At 37.9% G+C, this 25,434-nt stretch overlaps 1 protein-coding gene across 1 annotated transcript in view; it reads right to left on the bottom strand.

The window, feature by feature from the left end:
* The window catches only part of dcc (DCC netrin 1 receptor), a 155,463-nt gene that overhangs the window by 99,354 nt on the left and 30,675 nt on the right, over positions 1-25,434 (bottom strand). Inside the window, 1 exon segment of the mRNA XM_051893077.1 lies at positions 9,838-10,161. Coding sequence (XP_051749037.1) covers positions 9,838-10,161 — 324 coding nt within the window.

Here is a 25,434-nt window from a genome sequence, read left to right as displayed (position 1 = left end):
CCTAAAGGGGTGGCTGATTATGATTACACTTTTTTGACTGCTGTTTGATCATAAACAACATCTGCAAAGTTACGACACTCAAAGTTCAATGCAAAGGAAGATATTTTCTTTTACAGAAATCGCTTTTAGATGGCTGGTAGGGACTACAACGAGCTTCTTCCCAGGTTGGTGACATCACAAACCCTAAAATTTACATAAACCCCGCCCCCGAGAACACGCAACAAAGGAGGCGGGGCCATGTTGGGCTGCTTTAGAGAAGAGGAAGAGTTGTTGTAGTAGAGTGTTGTTGACATGCCGTCATTTTACGCCGGACTGCTTCACAAACGAGGGTCAATTCAACACAAAAGATTAACATGACGGCACATGCTAGTGGATGAGTTGAATCAACTCCACAGCAACTACATAAATTTATCCACTAACCATTCAGAAACGTCTAAAAGTTGTAACTTCTTCCTGAGTCTCTCCATCAGTGTCGACTCCGGTTTGAACAATGTAAGGCTGAACACCGTTACTGACAATCCTCATTTTGGATTATACTCTTTAAAGGCATAAGCATGAAGAGTATTATGTATGAAGTGTTATAATGTATCATATCTGGTTGAAGGTAATGTTTTTTCATGCACTTGTCAGTTTTTGTGGTCTATTTTGCTTCCATAAGATGTCTTCTTTCAGACTAGTGGAAAGCAAACATCCAAAATACACATTTAAGTGTTTATTTGCATTTGTAGATTTCCATTCCATCATAGATTTTCCATTCTGACCCAGAAGAGGCACATACAATTTTTTTTTTTTTTGGTAAGCTTGTTAGGACTGACGAATATACATAATTTATTTTTGTCTGATTTTTTTTAACAAAAAAATGTAAGAGATACAACTATTTAAACTAAATTGTTACACCTTTTGCATCGTGTCTGTTTTGAACTGAAAGTGAACTGTGGCTTTACCAATGAAATTCATTAACAAAAAGGGGATAAATGAAGTAATAGCATGGTAAAAACATATGGAGTGATAAAGAGAGAAATCCAAAATCCATTCTAATATAAACTCTAATGTGTCAACAAAATCAAACTAGAATTTTGAACCAGGCTTTATTCAATGCATGCAAATTAGTGCATATATAATTAGCCCCTATTTGCATATTTAAACATTGTTAATGTTTAAAGTGTTTAAACATTTAAACAAGCAGTATATTCACTGTGTTGTCTTGCCTTAAAAGACAATGCATTAATGTGTATGATGATCGTTAATGAAGAGCTTCATGAATTCAGAACACACTTATGATGCATTATAAATACAGGCTTCATTTAAAGCGATCGGCTCTCAGTAACGTCACGCTGCAGTCAGGATCTTGCATTTTAATACACGTAAAGAGTTTTGGGGACTGACATGAAATTTTGATATTGCGAGCGCAGGAGAGATGCGAAAGCTTTCAAATGAGCGACTTGTCATCAACAGATCGCTCTAACGCTCGCTTTAATCAGCACTTCTGAGCAGCTTGGGAACTGAAAGAATAAGAGATTAATGCTTACGCCCAGAAAATATGATTAATTAGAAGTGTGTAAGGTGTGTGTGAACATCCACGTGAGTGTGTGTGTGTGTGTGTGTGTGTGTGTGTGTGTGTGTGTGTGTGTGTGTTGAGTTTGGACACATTTGCTTTCACACTATAATCTCACTGAACTCGATTCTTCCGGCGACGATCTTAGTGAATCCTGATATCAGATCATCAGTCACTAACACTGACTGAAGCTCGACCAGGACAGAACATGGTTTGAATCAGACTTTCTCAAAACATCAAACACTGTGACTGAGGATCTTCTGCTGCGTCTTCATTACGATTAGAGACGGTCATGATGGACGACTAATTAACTTTTAACACGTCAAGATAAAAGTCAAGTCTAACTTCTAGAAACATTGCATCTTATGTAAATGTGTAAGAAATGAGTCTGATTTGGGTCCAGTGAAACCAGAGATACATACAGAGGTTACTAAATAATATATATAAATTCACATTGTTGATAATATATTAATATTTTATATTTTCTATTCAATATATTATATTATATATTATTATTATTACTACATTTAATATTATATAATTATATTTTTATTTTAATGTTATAATTTAATATTTTCTATAATTTAATATTTAATATAACAATAATCATATTAGTATACTATTTTATATTATTGATAATATATGAATATATTTATTATTATTATTAATTTATTATTATTATAATATAATATATTATTATTATTATTTATTTATTTATTATTTAATATTATATTATTTTTAACATTAATAATATTATTATTTTATATATATATTTATATATTTAAATTTATATTTTTTATATTATAATTTAGTATTTCATATTTCATATTTATTATAATAAAAGTAGTATTTAATATATAATAATATATATATGTGTTTGTTTGTTTATATATATATATATATATATATATATATATGTTAATAATTGTAAAATATATACATACATATATATATATATATATATATATATATATATTATATATATATATATATATATATATATATATATATATATATATATATCACAATTATTTATAATTATTATTAATAATATTAAATATCATTATTAATCTCATACTGAGATTATTCAAATAATACTGCTTAATAATACATTTTATATATTATATTCAATATTTTATATTTATATTTATATTATTATTATTATCATTATTAATATATTTAATATTATATTATTTTATATTATTTTTATTATTACTATTATTATTATTTAGTATTTCATATTTAAAATAAAAAAATAATAATATTAATAGTCATATTAATATATTTAATATTTTATTATTATTTTTAATATGTTATTTAGTATTTTAAATTTTATATTATTTTACATATAATATTTCATAATTATTTATATTTAATATTAATAATAATAATAATACTATTATTAAAACTATTATTAAATATCATTATTAATTTCATACTGAGATTATTCAAATAATACTGCTGCCAAATTGAACGCTCACATCCTAATAAAAACAACAAAGATCAGATCCCGCTCTGACCTGGACAGTAAAGCACAGACGTCACATTATCAATTCATAAAACAAACGAGTTAATGAATCGTGATTCAGGAGAGCAAGCACATCATAAGGAAGGAGCGCAGCGCCTGCTGTGAAGCTGCTGTAGGTGAGAGCGACGCGCCACGCTGCAGGTCAACGTGTTTTGATGGACACATCAAAGCCCAGATCTGCTGAAGCACAGCAGCCCATTTCAGTGTGAATCCAGACACCAAACATCCACAAAGCATCAGGAGCTTCATCTGCACAAAGACACAGACACTGAGGAAAAGAGAATAAGGAAGAAGAGACGGGAGAGACTGTAATTACTCCCGGCCCGTGCCAGATAAAAGCCTCCCGCGCCTCTCCTCCATCACATCCGCTCTCATCAGAGCAGATCTGAAATATTCATGTGGAGTGGATGATGGAGGAGGCCGACGCTCCGTCCGTCTGTCTGTCTGCTTCACCTTCAAAGACTCCACAGAGAGAGAGAGAGAGAGAACAGCCGTGTCGACCGTCGCTTTGAGGATGAAGCAGCTTGAACAAAACTATTCACTGTGATTTACCTGTGAGTAAATACGCTTACAGTTACGCCTATAGTTGGTGATCATGGTAAATGTGATTTTGCTCAACTGGAACAGCAGCATTAGGGCTTATTTCAGGCCCGTCTGCATCACGGCGCTATTAGATGATGAGTAATATAATATATCTGAAATAAAGCCCAGATGAACGTCATTTGTTCATTTAACTGCTCGGCTTCTAAAAAGCAATAATACGTTTCTCCACAGACAGGAAATTACACAGACGCTCCTGTGGAGATCAACGTCACGGTGCAAAACTCAATTCAAACACTTCTGAATCTGCTTTTTATAAACTCACACAAGCCAAAACACTTCTGACCAAAGCAACATTCTGACAAGTTCATACATTTCTTTGGGAAATACAGTCACAATCTATGACAAGATGTAATATAAGTCTCTGTTGTCTCCAGAATGTGTGTCTGAAGTTTCAGCTCAAAATACCCCACAGATCATTTATTATAGCTTGTCAAATTTGCCCCTATTTGGGTGTGAGCAAAAACACGCTGTTTTTGTGTGTGTCCCTTTAAATGCAAATGAGCTGCTGCTCCCGCCCCCTTTCCAGAAGAGGGCGGAGCTTTAACAGCTCACGCTTCGGTCGCTCGACAACAACAAAGCTGGAGAATCTCACGCAGAAAAATGAGGATTGTCAGCAACGGTGTTCAGCCTTACATTGTTCAAACCGGAGTCGACACTGATGGAGAGACTCAGGAAGAAGTTACAACTTTTAGACGTTTCTGAATGGTTAGTGGATAAATTTATGTAGTTGCTGTGGAGTTGATTCAACTCATCCACTAGCATGTGCCGTCATGTTAATCTTTTGTGTTGAATTGACCCTCGATTGTGAAGCAGTCCGGCGTAAAATGACGGCATGACAACAACACTCTACTACAACAACTCTTCCTCTTCTCTAAAGCAGCCCAACATGGCCCCGCCCCCTTTGTTGTGTGTTCTCGGGGGCGGGGTTTATGTAAATTTTAGGGTTAGTGATGCCACCAACCCGGGTTGTTGTAGTCCCTACCAGCCGTTTGTTGTAGTCCTTAAAAAGCATTTTTCGGCCTCAGATTTGCATTTACTCATTTGGAGTGTAATCTGTGACGCTCATTAGCCCATTAAAACCACAAACACTCCACATCATCTGCCCTGTTTAATGAGCGTTATCCAGCACTGACGAGGGCTGATGGGAGTTCAGTCTAAAGTCACGTGATCACAGCGCTGGTCATGTGACTGATCTGTGGTGTGTCATCTCCTGAACTCCATGTGTTCATTAAACACGTCAGCGGCGCTCATTTCATTTCACAGATTTATCGCTGGCTCTTTCGTTAGGAAGCGTCTGGGGAGCTTCTGTGATGGTAACTGGATTACACCGCAGCGTAGGTGGAGCGGCGCGTGTGACACGCGTGTAATCTGATTTAGCTGAGCCTCCAGCCCGAGAGAACAAATGAGGGGCTCGTCCTCGTAAAGCTCCTCGAGGTCAAGGTCAGGAACTAATGCTGGAACGCTGAACGATTCTGTCATCACTGATGCTGGTCAGACACACGTCTTCTGTGGAACACGACAGCAGTTCTGTACAGTGAAACAACACACTGCAAATCAACTATGATCAGACTTTAAGTTTGTATAGATTGTATCTTGAATATACATGCATGTTTTCTTATTGCACTAGCAGATTTATTCACTTGTTTATAACTTATTTTAATCTTAATATCTCATGCAGCGCTGCCTCTCAGGTATTTTCCTTCAAGAACTTGTATGCAAAAGGACTAATTAAAACTAGTTAGGAAGTCATTTTTGCAGATACTTTTACTTGTTTTTAACTCAAACTTTACACAGTGTCCTAACACTCGCAGCCAAATCAATCACGAACAACAGCCAATCAGAAGAGCGTGTGGGCGGAGTCTCACTGCACTTGCAACCAAATCAATCAAAAATCACAACCAATCAAAAGAGCAAAAAGACAAATTAAAAATAATTAAGAAGTCATTTTTTTCCAGATACTTTCACTTTCACCATCATGTTGTGTTCGGGTCATTTTGACCCGGAGAGGATTTTTTCCGTACCCGAAAATGCTAGTTAATGTTATCGCACTGGACTAAATTTTACTGACTTTACTCACCCAGAGTCTAACAACTTCCCCAAAAAAAATGTGATAATTTTTGTAATTATTATTTTTTTTTTTTTCACATTGTAACACTCATGGTGTTCCTGGTCAAAAATGACCAGCCTACAAAAATTGCTCATAAATCTCTCGTTACGCTATTTTATCACCAAATATTGGATTCAATCTTTTTGTCAACTTGTTTTCTTTAAATTAGGACAGGATTTGTATTTATTTTTGAAACTGATTGATCGCAGGCCTCACTGATCTGAGCTTATATTGGTCAGAAATGACCGCCCGTTGAAAATGAAGGGGGCGTCAAAAATCAGAGAAACAGTTAGTGTCCAGGAGCGTGTTCGTCATGTTCATGTTCAATATATTCATGTGGGCGAGCAATTTCAAAAATAAATACAAATCCTGTCCTAATTTAAAGAAAACAAGTTGACAAAAAGATTGAATCCAATTTTTGGTGTTAAAATAGCTTAACGAGTGATTTATAAGCTAATTAAAACTAATTAAGTCTTTTTTTGTCTGTTTTATTCTAATATCTGATGTGGTGATGCTTCTCAGTTAAACTGATCCTGCTTTAAGAATCTTTAGACATTCTGAGAACTGAAAAACAAGCCAAAAACACTAATTAAAAGCAATTTTTCGCAGTGTAAAAGCATATTTTTAAACTCAGACAGCAGGGTTGAAATGACACGAGGGTGAAGCAATAATCCCAGATTGTTTATTTGTTAGCGTGATATTTTTCGGCAGTTCATCACATGAAAACACCTCACATCCTGACATTATAAAGAGTGTCAAACGCGGCTCCTTCTGAGGATAAAGCAGCGTCCTTCACTGCAATCCTGTGCTGTAAAGGCCGTCCGCGAGTCTGTGACCGTTCAGAGCGTCTCTGCCGCTTCAGAGGAACTGAGGAAAGGTTACTGATGTCATTCAACTCTAATGGCCCACAATGCACTGCACTCATAACTCTGTTTGGAATTTGTGTGTGTGTGTGTGTGTGTGTGTGTGTGTGTGTGTGTGTGTGTGTGTTTTAATCCGACCTTGACTTTATGCATCATATTTCTTCAGGCTGACCGACTCTGTGCTGCTCCAGACAAAAGCAGCGATTTCACAACAGTTTATCTAGACGTCCAGAAACACAGCAGACGGACACACAGAGCTACAAATCTGTGTGAACGCAACACAAAGAGATCAGGAATCATATGTGGAGTCGTTTAGGAAGCAGAATCGTTATTAAGCCGTGTGAGAGAGACAGGCCAGCGCTCCATCAGCAGATTACTCCATCAATGTGCTGTGAATCGTCTTCCACTCCTACAGTTTAAACATCTCAAACAATGAGTCGTGCTCATTTAGAAATGACCGCACAGCGTTTCCCTCTCACACAAATGAAACGGCTCGTTTACGGCCGCATTATCAGCAGCTCCCAGAGCGTTTGCACCGCGGCCGCGAGAGCGGAAACCATGAACGAGTCAAACTGCATGTGGAAATTGAGAACGGCACTAATGTCCCTCTGAAGGTTACCGAGCTCCAGCTGTTAAATCAGCTTTATTTCATCTCTCTCTCACATATCTTCAGATAATGACTGCTGCTCTCAGCGTGTCGAAGCCCGAGCGTCAGCATCACCACATCAAACACTCCGTCTGCGTCTGTAAAGCTACTGAATGTGACTTTGAGTTAATGTCCTGCGATAAACGCGTTCACCCACGGGTCAAACCAGCGTCTGGGTGAAGAGTCAAAACCCTGACCGGACACCCTGATACAGAAAACACGGATGGAATCACAGAATCCAGTCATAAAAGTGGAATTTACTGTATACCGTGGAATGTGAAGGAGCTGAACACCGGATCAGATGGAGATATGGACAGGTGTGTGTGAATATTACAGACTGATACTGAAATCTGAAGTCTGCACCTGACCTGAAGGAGAACAGCTTCAGTGTGAGTCCAGAGAGAAGAGCCTGATTGATGCCAAACAGGACATGCTGCATGAGGTTAACGCTATGATAATGAAGCTGCATGTGAATATTTAATGTCATTACATTATCTTCCCCTCCGCAAGTGTGTGTGTGTGTGTGTGTTGAGTGTGTGTGTGTGTGTGAGTGTCCAAACGAAAAGTCAAGTGATTAAATGTGTTTAATGTAATTAGCAGGTCCTCAGAAACATCAGAAGGCAGTTGATCAAACCTTGACTGCAGCAGAAGCCTCTTTATCTGTGATCATCAGACACACTGATCATGTGATTAATGGCTTCCAGTAAATCCCAGTCAAAACTGCATCATGAAATGATGTTCTAGAGCACCTGAAGGTCAATACAATATTCAAAGACCCTCTATATGATATTAACAGAACTATAATATATACTAACTACAGTACAGAGTATTTATTTGTATAATTTTTTAGCCTTTTAATGAAGTTAGATTAATATTATATCAATAATAACAATTTAAATCATTTTAATTCTGTGTTTCAGGATCCATTCTGTTCCAGCGCACAGAAACGTCCAAACAGACACGACTGACTGCCTCTGATGGAGAACAAGTGATCTGAGCAAAGACCAGATCTGAACCGGAACCGTCTGAAGAACCGGATTCTCTGGAGCCTCATTATATGGTGCAGCATTAAGATCAATAACCGGAGCGACCAAACCGTGAAAAAACAACATACAACATCAAACTACTGTGTTGGCTTTAAAAATTACAATAAATAATAAGTTGTATAAAATTAAAGGACACAAACAGAGCCGAGAGCCTCATGGGCAAAATCGCTTGTGCTTCGGCGGAGCCACGTTATATGAAGCTATATTAAATATTAGTTCCATATGGAAAGTGCCAAAAAATAAGTCTGCATGATCAAATCAAAATAATACCGAAATCTCTGTCGCTTTAACGTGCATTTGAGATCGAAACATGAGCCAAACGTCTTCACGAGGCTCCTGCATTTTTACAGCAAAATAAGTTTGATGGTTTAACATTTGAAAATTAATATATAAATATTAGTACTGTAATTTTATAAGTCTAATGTAAAACAATATATTTTTTCCTAAACGCTGTTTTTTATTTTACAGTGAGATATTACTATAGTAATATTTCTTATTTATTTATTTATTCATTCATTCATTCATTCATTCATTCATTCATTCATTTATTTATTTATTTATTTATTTATTTATTTATATTTTATAGCTATATTAAATATTATTGTAATTTTTTTGCTTTAATGTAGAATACTAATAATTAATATTATATATTTCTTCTTAAATCATTTTTTACGGTGAAATATTACTATAATAATGTTTCTTATTTTATTTTTTAGTTATTTTTATATTATGATTACTATCTTCATCTTTTTATAGCTATATTAAATATTAGTATTGTAATTTTTTGCTGTAAAGTAGAATAATAATATATTTTTTTATTTAACAGTGAAATATTACTATAATAATGTTTCTCATTTTATTTATATTATTAATTTTTAAATTATTATTACTATAATCTTTTTATAGCCATATTAAATATTAGTATTGTAATTTTATAACTGTAATATAAAATAATAATAATTATATATTTTTCTTACATACTCATTTTTATTAAAGTAATAATTCTTATTTTGTTGTTATTTAGTAATTTTTATTTATTTATTTATTATTTCATAGCAATATTAAATAGTATTGCAATTATACAGCTGTAATTAAAAAATATATATTATTATATATACTTTCCTACATAATTTTAATATAGTAATATTTCTTATTTTGTTTTTATTTATTTATTTATTTATTATTTATTATTATTATTATTATTATTATTATTATTATTTCACAGACATACTGCCAAATAATCACAAAATTTTGTCAACAAGCACAGCAAACCTGGATTTTTTACTTACATTTTAAATTGTAAGTAAATTTAAATAAATCTTTAAAAAATAATAATCTTTAAAAAAGGACTTGCCCTGACATTAACGAATTTACTCTTGTCCTGAAAACAGTTCAGCCTTCATTATATAGCGCTGACGAGCCCCTGATTCTACATTCATACAGCAGATGTGAAGTGACATCAACATCAGCTGAACTCAGACGCTCCTACCAGAGACGATGACCTTGGCGGTGCGGCTGACGATGGCCCCGACGCCCTCCAGCGTGGCCAGGCACTGGTACGAGCCCTCGTCCGGCCGGTGGTGCCGCGAGTGGACCACGTTCTGCACGAGCAGCGACCCGTTGGACAGCTGCTGCCTCCTGTCGTCCACCACTGCGCTCAGCAGAACGCCGTCCTTCTTCCACGCGATGACGGGAACGCCCTGGTCGGAGCGCGCCTCGCAGTCCAGCTGCAGGACGCCCCCGCGAACCGTCACCGCGTCCTGCGGCTCCAGCACGAAACGCAGCTCCACGAAAGCCCGCGGAGGATCCGAGCCTGCGGACGGAGAGAGCAGAAGATCAGTTGAGTCAGCTTCACACAGATTCACAGCAGCTTTACAGTGGAACCAGAATAACAGAATCAGTGATGAACACTTCATTCTGAACAAAACCTGTTTAACCTGCTGATGTCTGCAGAACCTCATTCATCAAACATCGGATTTGACCCTAAATTCTGTGGTTTTTAAAAAATGTGTGTGTGTGTGTGTGTAAATGACGTGTCAGCACCAGTCTCTTCAGTCTCCTTCATTGAAATGCATTAACGTGTCTCATGTCTTGCGTTTAGCAGAAACTCTCACCCCTCCGCAGCGACTGCATGAAGCGCATTAGACTCTGTCGACGCTCATAATTCAAATGCTAATTCATACCTGCTGAGAAGCAGCTCGTTCTATCTGTGTCTTTGTTTTGTGTGTGAGGAGCCGATACTCCAGCGCTCAGCGTGACAAACCCTTCTGCACCGCACGGATCCAACGCCATTCACACACTTCCACACACACACACCTCGCTTATTATGCAATATTTGGGCTCATTTGATCATGCTTTCAGCTCCCAGTTCACACCAGACATGTTTCTGTGATCAAAAGTGGAGCGGAACAGGCTCTGAGAGGAGCTTTTAAAACGTTTAACTTGACACAGAATCCTAAAAAACATCAACGACACTTTCATCCAGCACAAAACATCAGAACACGTGTGTGTGAAGAGAAGGACTTCAGCTCCGTTTAACATGTTAAATTCGTTCTGCAGAATCATACAGATTTCCCCCAAAATCAGAGCAGAAGATGCGCAGAAACGCTCCATCAGGACGTGAGACAGAGAGAGAAGATGGTGAATCTTAAACAGCTTCAGTGTCATTCAGTAAACGCATCTTCAGCGCTCTTCATCTCCATCTCTCACGGACGACAGCTCTTCTATATGGAATGGCGTTTTGAGATGGAAACAGTGTTATAAAGACAAAAAGAGGACAGAAGATCCGGGACGGAGCAGAACGAGCGTGAAGAGAGATGGAGAACGCCACTCGTCCTTTATTTGACACGCTGAAGCAGATGTAATTGAAAAAAACCTGTCAGGACTCCATCAGCAGCAGCAGGGGAGATTTTAAATGCGATCGACTGACAGAACGACACGGTCCGCATGTGCAATGAGACATAGAGAGACAGACTGAGAGACAAAGACAGACAGACAGAGAGAGAGAGAGATGTGGGATCTGTGGAAGGAGATCTGATGTTTCTCTGCTCACAGACAAATGCACCTCATCACAGCCTTTGGTTACGAGTCTCACGGCTAGTGAGGAGAACTTTTTTTCAATGTCTAAAGTAAACTCTCATATAGAGACACTTTCAGCATCACATCAGGAGACGATCCTGTCCCACCGCACAGTCTTAAATGAGTTAAAGTCTTAAAGGGGACCTATTATGCAAAATTCACTTTTTCATGGTGTTTGGACATAAATGTGTGTTGGCAGTGTGTGAACACAACCACCCTACAATGATAAAAATCCAACCACTCCTTTTTTTTTAATCCCGATAAATCATAAGCAGTGTCTCAGAACAAGCTGTTTCCAGATCCCTGTCAGTGTGACGTCACGTTAGCCACAGGCCCCGCCCACGAATGTTGACAGACATTGCCGTTTTAACATAGAACCGCCCTGAGCGAGTTCACAGCGAGTTGTACAGTCCGCCATTGCTGCACTGACGAGAACGTCTCTCAAGTGTTTTAGGTGTTCTGTAGCTGGATGGATTAATCCACAGAGCTCTCTCCATTTACTCCCGAAATCTGAGCCGCTGAAGACGAGGTGGATTCATTTTGTTTTAGAAGAAAATGCTCCCTCAACTCTACAGAAATTCGTTTATGTCTGCGTGAATCATTTCACACCAGACTGCTTTGTGAACGAATGTCAATACAAAGGGAAAATACAAAACAGAGGCTGTGTTAAAAAGTCATTACTCAAGGATAGATCAGTTCGTGATCCAGCTTACAGTCTCCAGAGTGATACTGGATACAGCAGTAATGAAGGTGAGAGCACTTTATTACAGTTCATCGGAGCTGATTTACGGATATAAAGTTTACCAGTTTATTAAGCACCACCCGAAAAGGCATAAGGTCTTTATATATTTGTTTACTGTTAGTTGTAACGAGTGTTTCTGTGTACTTCACTGTGTATGTTGATGATAATGAGAGAGAGAGTTTATGGATAATATTTTAATGCACACTTGCACTGTGTTTTATTAAGCTCTTACAGAGATTTTCTAGAGTGAAAACGGACGCTTCATCTTTTGTGTGAAGTACAATAAACATCATAAAACTCATCAGTAAAGTTTTGGCCATCATTCGGACGGGGTGCGGTACAACAGGCTTGTACTAATATAGTGGAAGAAGACAATATAAGTTATAACCGTAATTGAACTAAACTATACCTGTTCTATCTCCATGCAGCATATATTCACAGTTTCTGACATTATAGTGCGTCCTGACTGACGCCTGACACCGGAGAATCAGCTCTTGAAGCTCCGCCCTCTTAGGCTGAGCGCAGCAGCTCATTTGCATTTAAAGGGCACACACTGAAACGGCGCGTTTTTGCTCAACCCCAAAAAGTGGCAAATTTAACATGCTATAAAAAATGATCTGTGGGGTATTTTGAGCTGAAACTTCACATACACACTCTGAGGACATCAGAGACTTATATTACATCTTGTAAAATGGGGCATAATAGGTCCCCTTTAAATGACCTGTAAAGAGTTGTGAGGACATTGGATGCGTGTCAGATCCGCATCATATGCATCAGGTCTTAAAGTGACAGCAGCCTAATAAACTTGCTAAAGTCTGGCATTAAAGGAGACCTATAATGCCCCTTTCACAAGATGTAATATAAGTCTCTGGTGTCTCCAGAATGTGTCTGTGAAGTTTCAGCTTAAAATCCCCCACAGATCATTTATTATAGCTTGTCAAATTTGCCCCTATTTGGGTGTGAGCAAAAACACGCCTGTTTTTGTGTGTGTCCCTTTAAATGCAAATGAGCTCCGTTTTCCAGAAGAGGGTGGAGCTTTAACAGCTCACGCTTCGGTCACTCAACAACAACAAAGCTGGAGAATCTCACGCAGCCAAAATGAGGATTGTCAGTAACGGTGTTCAGCCTTACAGTCCTTAAAAAGTGATTTCTGTAAAAGAAAATATCTCTCTTTGCTTTGAACTTTGAGTGTCGTAACTTTGCAGATGTTGTTTATGATCAAACAGCAACATTACACACTAACTAAAGTTAAAAAAGTCAAACCATAATCAAGGACCCCTGTATTGTTAATCAAAGAACAAAAGACCAAGAGAAAATCACTCACTGCTCTTGACTGAATAACATTTGTAGCTTTAATAAGTTTGAATCTTTATTAAATTTATTATTTATGCAGTGAAGACTCTGAAGTGTGTGATAACTTTATTCAATTTCTGTATATTTCCTACTTGTTAGATCAAACATTTAAAATATATTGTCTTTATGTTGTTTATTAATTCATTAATTTGAAGAAATAATGTGAAATTATTACAATATATAAATATATTAAAAAAACGTTAATGTTAGTTAATGTTACTATATATATATATATATAGAGAGAGAGAGAGAGAGAGAGAGAGAGAGAGAGTTTATGCATTTTTACTGCCGTCTTTACATTTAAAAGACACCAGTGATGCTGAAGCGAGAGCAGATTTACTGGATAGAGAGAGAAGCACAACCATGTCCTTCATCTCAAAGGGAAAAGCACACAGAACACAATTATGAAACCGTCTGCAGTAGAGAAACCGCTAGAGACTCGCGCCGGAGACTCTGTTGTTCGGGAAACTGTGATTGAACGCGACTCGAGAGGCAACAGGTACGACCCGACACTCCAGAACTCACACAGATTAAAGGAAATGCGGAGGCGTCGGGGTTTGATGTGGATGCGGAGGATGTTTATTATCCTGCGCTGCAGTTCAAAGCCACACCGAGGTCAGTGAGTCACAACACGAGCCCATCGGAGCCCAGAAAAACTCATTTATACGCTGTAAATATAACAAACATACGTGTTGAGATTCACCCTGACGAACATCTCAACAAAACACTGAACTCCTCACATCCCGTCCGCTCTCACATATCTTCTCATCTCTTCATTATTGGTTGTCGCCATGGTTACCGTGCGTCCGGTCACCTTATCGATCTCTCAGTCTCACACACACACACACACTCCTGTAGGTCAGTCATCAGTAGTTTGACGATCTGACGAGCGAAACAGAGAGACTGAGAGAAAACAGAATGTGACATTAATATCAAATCAATTAAAACTCAAATCAAGCCATTTTTCTCAGTTGTAATGTTGAAGTTAGCACTTCCCACAATGCAACGCTCTCAGATAAGCCTTTCATCTCTAGTGTGACAAACTAGAAATGATTACAGCTGTAACAACCACCTTTAATATAGTGACTACTGCACACTCACACACTCACACACACACACACACACACACACACACAGGTCTGACCTTTGCATTTAATCCCAATAATCCCATTCTGAGACTGTCGAACTCGCTGGAACATCTTTAATCACTTAAAACATCCTGTCAGGGGTCGAGAGAGAACGAGCCATAAACACCTGATCAACATCAGATCTCACAGCGTCAAACATCACAAACTAGACCCTACAACACTGCCAAACAAAAACAAAACAGGCTTTTATGAAAATGTTTTTCTACATTTATTCAATGTAACTTCATTTGTGTCAACTCCATCAGATGCATTAAAAAGCATGATATTTTAATTTGATTCATCCAACAACAATGTAAAGTCTTCAGTTATGTAATAATGGTGTTCAGTAAAGGAGTTATGTGATGAAATACATTCTCTAAATTTTTTTCTTGGTTGGGGTTATTATGAACAATCCAGTTCCTAAATTCCTTAAATCTCTAACCTCCTTTTTAATATTAAACATATATAACCAATGTTCTTAGGTAAATCAGACATGATATCATGTAGTTCAGTTGATGTTTTAATATTTCAACACAATAAATTGAAAAAAGAATAAGATATTTCTTTAAAAATTTACAAAAACCTTCACCTGACGGTGTTAAATACTGCCGGAGCTGACAAATCCCGACGGAGATGACAAAAACCGACAGAGCTGACAAAAACTGACGGAGCTGACAAATACTGACGGAGTTGACAAAAACTGATGGAGCTGACAAATATTGATGGAATTGACAAATACTGACAGAGTTGACAAAAACTGACGGAGCTGACAAATACTGACGGAGTTGACAAAAACTGATGGAGCTGACAAATATTGATGGAATTGACAAAAACTGACGGAGTTGACAAATACTGACAGAGTTGACAAAAACTGACGGAGTTGACAAATACTGACGGAGCTGACAAAAACTGATGGAGCTGGCAAAAACTGACGGAGTTGACAAATACTGACAGAGTTGACAAAAACTGACGGAGTTGACAAATACTGACGGAGCTGACAAAAACTGATGGAGCTGGCAAATACTGACGGAGTTGACAAATACTGACGGAGTTGACAAAAACTGACGGAGCTGACAAATACTGACGGAGCTGACAAATACTGACGGAGTTGACAAAAACTGACGGAGCTGACAAATACTGACGGAATTGACAAATACTGACGGAGTTGACAAATACTGACGGAGCTGACAAAAACTGACGGAGCTGGCAAATACTGACGGAGTTGACAAATACTGACGGAGTTGACAAAAACTGACGGAGCTGACAAATACTGACGGAGTTGACAAATACTGACAGAGATGACAAAAACTGACATAGCTGACAAATACTGACGGAGCTGACAAAAACTGATGGAGCTGGCAAATACTGACGGAGCTGACAAATACTGACGGAGCTGACAAAAACTGATGGAGCTGGCAAATACTGACGGAGCTGACAAATACTGACGGAGCTGACAAAAACTGATGGAGCTGACAAATACTGACGGAGTTGACAAAAACTGATGGAGCTGGCAAATACTGACGGAGTTGACAAATACTGACGGAGCTGACAAAAACTGATGGAGCTGACAAATACTGACGGAGCTGACAAAAACTGATGGAGCTGGCAAATACTGACGGAGTTGACAAATACTGACGGAGCTGACAAAAACTGATGGAGCTGACAAATACTGATGGAGCTGACAAAAACTGATGGAGCTGACAAATACTGATGGAGCTGACAAAAACTGATGGAGCTGACAAAAACTGATGGAGCTGACAAATACTGACGGTGTTGACAAAGGTCCAGCTGGGGCCAAATATACAGTATATGTAAATAGAATCATGAAACAACATTAGAAAAGTTCTAAGTTCATTATATAGACTTTTTGAGAGCAACAAAGAAGAAGGATTTTGTGTGTAGGACATGTTTTGTCCTTTATCTCAAGAATCAGTGAGTTATGGAGCTGCACGATTAATCAAAATGCTGTTATCGAGGGGAGAGAGTGCAGCACATATTTATATATTCATCTAACTGTGGGCGGAGTCGGGATGTCCGTTAACAGTATATCGCTGAAAAGGTATTTCACACTTCTTTTTAACCCTATGTGAAGAACTAAACAGAAGTTCACCATAAGTATATCAGGCCCTGACTCAGCGCTCGGCATGAAGTTTTACTTTAGCACTGCAGCAACAAAACTCACCGAAAACACATGAAATGTCTGGGTTTGATTTAAGACTGCGGCTGACATCATGATAAAGAGCAGGCACTGGTCTGGATGCTGCAGTGCTAAAGGCTCCCAGGGGACCTGCAGAGATCAGGGTGGAGACGGCAGCTGCTTCACTGCGCGTCTGGGCCACAGATGGGGCTCAACCGGGGAAAACCTGATGCAAACACAGTTTATCTCATCTCACAAACACACTACAGCCATGTCAAAGAGATGCAACCAGCAGAAACACTAATAAAGATCATACAGCTGCTCATTACTAATAATGAATCAGATCAGATCATGTCAAAATACATGATTACAGCTCTTAAAAATGATCATTCTCTCATTATTTACTCGCCCTCATGTCATTCTTTTGTCGAACACAAAAGAAGACATTTTGAAGAATTTACATTTTTTTTTGTCCATGCAATGAAAGTCACTGGGGTCCAATGATGTTTGAACCCCAAAGTTCCACAGAAAGTCATACAGGTTTACAACGAATGCAAGTAAATGATGACAGACATCTTCACCAGCATCAAACCCAACATGAACAGATCGGAGAGTCACGGTGTGTTTGTGAATCAGTTCTTCGTTGTGTTTCAGCTTGTTTAATAGGGTATGAGAGACCGCGAGATCTCTATCGCCGCTGCTCATTTGACTAAAGCACAATTACCCAGGAGAATGGAATAAATTATGCAAAACAGGCTTTAACTTCTATTAATGCTGCCGTTTATTTGTCAGGCAGGAACGCAGACGTTGTCCGTGAATCTGACGTTCAGTTTGTGAAAGTCACAGAGCGAAGACACTAATGTCAGCTTTATTTCTACAGCGCTTCATACAACACAGATCGTTTCAAAGCAGTGATAAACAGGAACATAACAGAATCAATGATGCAAACTTCATCAAATTCTGCTGTAAAGCAGCTCTACAGAAGATAAAACACTTTTGTTTTCCAGTAAGAAATATTTAAACATTCTTAAATCAGGATATATTTATTTGAGAAGCAAAATTACTTCAGATATAAACAAAAACAAATATCTGCCAATGGGGTCAGAAAAATAAACTTAATTTGACTCTATTAGCAGATATTTGTTCTTGTTTTAAGCACAAACTCACTTCATTTTGATGCATTTTTTTCCATTAATCAAGTCTTAATATCTTCAGTCATTTCTCTTCTCCAGTAAATATATCTTGATTTAAGAATGTTTAGATATTTGTGCTGGAAAACAAGACAGAAACACTGAGGAAGAACATCTTTTTTTCAGTGTAGAGTCATTATTCAGCTCTAACCAGATTCAATGTTGATTCAATTCAGTTCAATAACAGTGTTGATGCTGCTAAATCCATCTATTATGAAAACTAATTAGATTCGGCCATAAAGCAGTGTCGTTATTCAGCTCAAATCAGTCCATCAGGAACATCCAGCACTTATTTCAAGCGAGAAGAAGTAGAGCCGTGACACGAGAGCAGAAAATGAGCGTGTGACAGTATCCGTAAATTGTGCGTCTGCGTGAACCGTCTGAACCTTTCAAACGTGATAAGGCTTAATGAAACGTCGGTGTGAGAGCGCTGAAGGATGCGCCGCTCCAATCATCTGTCTCAATAGCTCAGCGTGAGGCTTTGGAAATTAGCATGCGTCCTTATCAAAGCGATGACTCGACAGGCGTTCTCTCTCGTTCAAGGAGAAAGTCCTCACATGATTTATATCCGTCCACGCAAAACAAACCGCGCCACATTACTGAGTTGACTGATACATATTAATTATGTCAGTGACAAGACTGGAACAATGGCACGGGGGTTCCTCACACTTATGAGACGCAAACAAATGTTATTCCTGGGCCGGCCGCACGATCATGATGCATGCTGGGACGCCCCGTGAGCGCGGCGCGGGTTTTAACCCTCATAAGCGGCGTCCTGAAGTCATTATCCAGGAGCTCTGCGTTTGACAGGCAGACTGACGGACCCTCGGGACGCTGGTAATGAACTCGACAGCGCTCCATACGGCACACGCTCTAATGAGAGACGCTCCACATATGCTGCCGTACGTCCCGCGAGTCACGTGATCGTAGGACCTCGAGCGGCAGCAGAGATTCGCTGACGTCACCGCATGAGACAGTGATGAGCGTCGAGACGTTCATGGGTTGAACTTCGTGCAGCGCTCGAATTTATGTTGAAAATCGTGCAGATTATCGAGGAGTTTTGACTTTTATAAGCGAGGGATATCTTTAGATAGAAGTGTCATAGAAACATAAGGGCGGTCTTGTTTGACTCAGCAAACGGTTAACCACGAATCACCTTCACTACTTCCATGCCCTAGCAACCATTATCAAGCACCCTAGAAACCCAAATCCAAAGAGGGATATCTTCAAATCTGAATGTTATAGAGGAATTGCAGTTGGTTTATACCATTTATACTGACAAACAGCCTTTTTAGTATCATAATTAACACCTTATATGCCACTCCCTAGCAACCAAACAGGGTACCCTAGCAACCATTTAACAAGACCTATATCTCTGTATCAGAACATCGTATAGAGATGGGGCGTGGCTCGTTTGACTCATGCTAACAAACCGGACTTCCAGCATGCTACACATGGTAGCAGTGAATAGCTACATGCTAATAGCAATTAGTTTACCATTAAAACGTGATAAAAACAAGTTAAAATGTGCTAGCATCATGCTAATCGTGTTAGCATCTTGCTACAGACATGTTAGCAACATGCTAATTATGTTAGCATCTTGTTAAATAGATGCTAATCGTGTTAGCATCATTTTAACAACATGCTAATCATGTTAGCTTCATGCTAACAACATGCTAATTGTGTTAACATCTTGTTAACAACATGTTAATCGTGTTAACATCTTGCTACAGACATGCTAGCAACATGTTAATCATGTTAGCATCTTGCTACAGAGATGCTAACAACAAAATGCTAATCATGTTAGCATTTTGTTAAAAACATGTTAATCATCTTAGCATCATGATAACAATATTCTAATTATGTTAGCTTCATGCTAACAACATGCTAGCAACATGCTAATTGTGTTATCATCTTGTTAACATGTTAATCGTGTTAACATCTTGCTACAGACATGCTAGCAAAATGCTAATCATGTTAGTATCTTGTTAAAAACATGTTAATTATGTTAGCAGCTTGTTAAAAAGATCTTAATCGTGTTAGCATCATTTTAACAACATGCTAATCATGTTAGCTTCATGCTAACAACATGCTAATTGTGTTAACATCTTGTTAACAACATGTTAATCGTGTTAACATCTTGCTACAGACATGCTAATCATGTTAGCATCTTGGTACAGACATGCTAGCAAACATGCTAATCATGTTAGCATCTTGTTAAAAACATGTTAATCATCTTAGCATCATGATAACAATATTCTAATTATGTTAGCTTCATGCTAACAACATGCTAGCAACATGCTAATTGTGTTAACATCTTGTTAACATGTTAATCGTGTTAGCATCTTGCTACAGACATGCTAGCAACATGCTAATCATGTTAGTATCTTGTTAAAAACATGTTAATTATGTTAGCAGCTTGTTAAAAACATGCTACCCGTGTTAGCATCATTCTAACAACATGCTAATCGTGTTAGCATCATGCTAGCATCTTACTAAACATGCTAGCAGCGCAGGGGGCAGTATAGTTGCACACTTCTTCAGGAAATGTACATGTCTATTTAATTATCTCTAATCAACAAGAGAAGCTGTATGGGCTTCTGCGGTTTTACATCAAAGTTCGGTGGTTTTAATGTATGAAAACAAAGAAATGAAGACAGCCATAAATATTAGTATTGTAATTCTACTGTTGTAATGTAAAAAAAAAAAATGTTATTTGTTTTTCTTAAAAAATATTAATATAATACACTATAAAATTATCCAATTGTTTGATTTTACAGTGAAATAGTACAGCAATAATATTTCTTTCTTGCTTTTCTTATTTAGTAATATTTTTATTTAGTAATAATTATAATCATCATTATTATTCATTAATAATAATAATTGTTGTTATCAGAGGTGGGTAATAACGACGTACATTTACTTCGTTACATTTACTTGAGTGTTTTTTTGGAAAATTTGTACTTTTAAGATCAGATTTAAATGTGGGTACTTTTACTCTAACTTGAGTTAATTTCTAATGAAAAATCTGTACTTTTACTTCGCTGGGCGACGTTCCTCTCGTTACTTTATTTTAATGCAGTACTGTACATGTTAAGAAATGCACAGTTTATTCCAAGCGCGCTGTCTCTTTTTTCACGAACGATGCCCCATTCACAAATGAATCACTCTTTTGAGTCAATTCTGTTCAAAGACTTGATCAAACAAATTGGCAAAACTGTCTAAATTGGTTCGTGAATCAGTTTGAATGATTCGTTCAGTTCATTTTTATCCATTTGATTTTTTCCCAAAATTGTGCAATCCTAATTCTGAAATATATCATGAGATCACATTACTCATAGCCCGCCCTGATGTCCTGAACAGCACTGTTTATGGAAACGTAAATTACCTCATTACAGCCATTAAAATGCTCAGATAATTGTGGAAAGGCCTGACCAGTCTGTGTGTGTCCTGCATCGCCCTGACCTTCTCCAAAAACACGAGGAGCTGATGGAGTGTTTGAAGAGCGTCTGAAGATGAAGACGTGTTTCTCTCCATCATTAATAGATGATGATGATTCTCATCTCACACTTCTGATCTCAGCAAGAGACCCAACCAACAGAGCTCTAAAACACACCGTGTGTATACTCTGTTCCTCTACACACACAATCATACACACACACACACACACACACACACACACGGTATCTGTCCGTCTGTCTGATTGAAGCTTCTCCTGGTTTCCATGCTCTGGTTTAAGGATCAATCCCACCGAACATCTCGCTGTCCTCCAATCGATCAGAGTGATTGATGGATGAATGATTGAGCAGAAAGACGGATGGATGGAAGGATTGGGATGGACACGGACTCAAGATGGAGCAGAACCAGTTCAGATCTTACAGGTCGAGTAACCAAATCACTCACTGACCCCGACTGAGAGAGAAACAACAAAAAACCTGAATCAAATCAATGAAACACTGAAGCTCAGATATCAGCACTGATCAGTGGCTCATTCTGTTCAGTTCATTCATGATGTCATTGCTGTTCTACTGTCCAATAAATACAAAAACAAATATTTATAATACATACATAAATAAATATTTAAAATGAATAAAAATGTTACAAATAAATAAATATATATGCATTTTCACTAAATAAATATTTATAGAAAAATAAATATAAATATTAATTAATTTATTTATTATAAATATTTGTTTGCTTATTTGGTGAAAACGAATATTTATGTATTTATTTTAAATATTATAAATAAATCATTTTCACTAACGCAGTTGAAGACAAGGATAGGGATGGACTGGGAACATACATGACAAAAGAAAGGGAAGTGAACAACAAAAACTGATAAGTTTGTTTAAAATATCATCAGTTATTCACTGTTAAATTTATTTCACGTATACGAGGGACAAATGACACTTATTTAATAAAACGAGCCAATTTCTTCTCTATTCATCTGAATTTCCTTCAGCGGTCAGAGCTGGTCACCGGTGACTGGAGAAGCAATCAGCTCAACTAATGAAGCCGCTTCGTTCCAGAGCTTCAGCTGGAGATCAATACGATTGAATATGATCGACTGAGGGATATATCCTCTGCTGACAGCTATGGCAATATCGATCCCGTTCCCAATATCCATCAAACCCGCAGTCACCGGCGTCTCATTCATTATTCAGGCCTTCAGCTCCAGCGGCGTGTGTTAATGCGTATGGACAGAACATTCACAGAGCATCATCCTGAAGCCAGAGACGCAGATGAAGCAGAAGAAACATCAGATCAGAGTCGGAGAGCTTCAGCTGGAGCACTGCAGGGTTTATTATAAATGAATTATCCGTAGTTTTCAAATTCATGTTCTTCGTAATCTTGAATCACAAGAATAACTTCCCCTCCATCTCTTCTCTGGTGACGAGGGCGGGGCAACCTGTCACTACATTTGTTCTTGTTCCAGAAGTATTTCACTCAGATATAACGACACAATTTTTAGATATTTTGGGGCAAAAATACTAATTAAAACAACAATGAACAGTGAAGAGCTTTAGCTGAAGAATCATTCATGACGCCACCAGAGAAAGCGAAGGAACGCTCGAGTGATAAACACGTGCGTCTCTCTCTTTGAAGCTCTGCTCCGGGAACCAAAGGCTCTGAATATCTGAACATTCGACTGACTTCATTGTTATCAAGCATCCGCACACACGCTCTCCTGCGTTCAGAGGCGCGTCACATTCAGCCGTTAGCTCCATCTATCCAGAATGACACATCAGAGGAGGACCGACTCTCTCTCGCACCTGTTCTGAGCTGTTCTCCAAACGCTGTCAGCCATCTTGCCATGCCACATTGATTTTTCAATTTCGCATTCGCCGCAGCAGCGCTCGGGTCTGATTAGAGATGAGACGGACACAGAACGCTGCCCGCTACACACCACATCATCTCTGATTAAACACTTTCAGTCTGATTAACAAAAATCACAACACACTCTGAACTGATTCAACAAATCATCAATATTTACATCTAAATAAGTAATAAGTAGAACACGTGTGTCTCACTTAGACAAGTTTTGGAATATTTTTCCTCTCCCCAAATTTGTCACTACTGAAACACAATAATAAATAATTTAATAAGAAGGGTCACATTGACCTATTAAGATTTTGTTTACATCTACCTTGTAAATATATTTTTTGCTATTTTTAAAAAAGTTTTCACAGGTAAATCAATAACAATTACAATTTTAACAATATTTCAAATGTAATTTATGAGATTTGTTGTATTTTGAATCCAATCTTTCTTTGTAAAAGTCATAAAGTTTATCACACTGATTTCAAAGTGAAAAATTCATTAGTTTGAATAAACATTGAACCAAACACTATAATAACATCTTAGTTGATCATTCAATATACTTTATTTTTGACAAAAACGTGTGACAAAATGTTTCAGTAGTGACATGAACATGAGGGACACATTTTTCTACAAAAAATTTCATGATTTACAAAGAAAATATAAAATAAATATTTTGTTGAACTTCACTTTAAAAAAAAAATAAAATAAATGGTTCGGGACAGACTCTTCCCAACTGAAAGAACCCAATAAATGATGATTTTATATATATATTAACCTTACTGATTGAAAATAAAAATGAAATTTGCTATTAACTATAAGTGCACAGCATTCCTACACAATAGTGTCTTTTATTTGTTTTTCCACTCAGATGACTTTAATGAACATGAATGTTGAAGAAGGCAACATGTCTTGTTTTCAGAGCAGATCATTGATAGAATACGGTCAATTCTTCCTGAACAGCAACACAAGCGGTCAGAGACCTGCGGCCCTCGATCAATACACAGTCAGATGAACAAACCCTGCAGCTCCTGTGAGAGTCTGAGCGCATCCAAAACACACAACATTCCAGAGACCAGGAAGATATTATAAGAGCTGAGGAGGCCAGAGAGAAACGGCAGCGAGGAACAATCCTTCACTGAAGCTGAATAAAGCCACATTCCCAGCGATCAATAGCAGTGCTGTGTATTCTGCTCGCGTCCGAGCGGCGCTTTCTAAGAGGATCTGGGAAGATCCGTAATGCCCTTAAGCCTTTCCTTACTCAACATGAATATCACACCCTCCACTCATATCTCCATTCAGGGAAACACACTGCCGGGGATTTGGACACTGCCGAGGAAAAGGCCAATCTTATTTCTTTCTGTATCCTGAGCCTAGAAGAAAGCTGCGCTTTGGAGATCAGGATGTTCAGCATCTGTATTAATACTGACACACACTGATGCTCCGTCCTCAGCCGACTCGTCTGTATGTATGAAGAGAAGAGGCATTATCAGCACAATATCACAGAGACACCAACACCTGCGACATGAACACGAACACACCAACTGCTGCGCAAAACAACAATAAATGCATGCAAATAACATGTGTGCCTATTCTAGACATGTACATTTTTATATTTATTGTAACTTGAACAATTAATCAGGCTATTCTGAAACTGATAAAAGATGTGTGTTTCTTCACCAATAAGCAATGAACATTTAACTTCAGCACTTCTGTATATTAAATATATCGACCAATCAGAGCACATGTTTACAGATGAGTGCATAAGATTACATATAATTTCTGCAACGGGTTTATAAACTTTAGGAGACTGAAGGGGTGTGAGCAAACTTATGCTGGACGCTGTTTATGTAACATGAACTTCATCTGAGAAGCGTTTCACCATTTCATCGGAGGAAACAAACTCACGGCTCTTCACTGCAACCCGCCAAAATAAGAGTTCAGGAAACTATCTGCAGATACGCACACAAACTCACGGCTCTTCACCTCAACCCGCCAAAATAAAAGCTCAGAAAACTATCTGCAGATACACACAAACTCACGGCTCTTCACCTCAACCCGCCAAAATAAAAGCTCAGAAAACTATCTGCAGATACACACAAACTCACGGCTCTTCACCTCAACCCGCCAAAATAAGAGT

The sequence above is a fragment of the Ctenopharyngodon idella genome, chromosome 5 (genome assembly GCF_019924925.1).
Source record: "Ctenopharyngodon idella isolate HZGC_01 chromosome 5, HZGC01, whole genome shotgun sequence".
Lineage (NCBI taxonomy): Eukaryota > Metazoa > Chordata > Actinopteri > Cypriniformes > Xenocyprididae > Ctenopharyngodon > Ctenopharyngodon idella.
The sequence above is the reverse complement of the archived record's forward strand: the minus strand, read 5'-3'. Positions and strand labels throughout refer to the sequence as shown.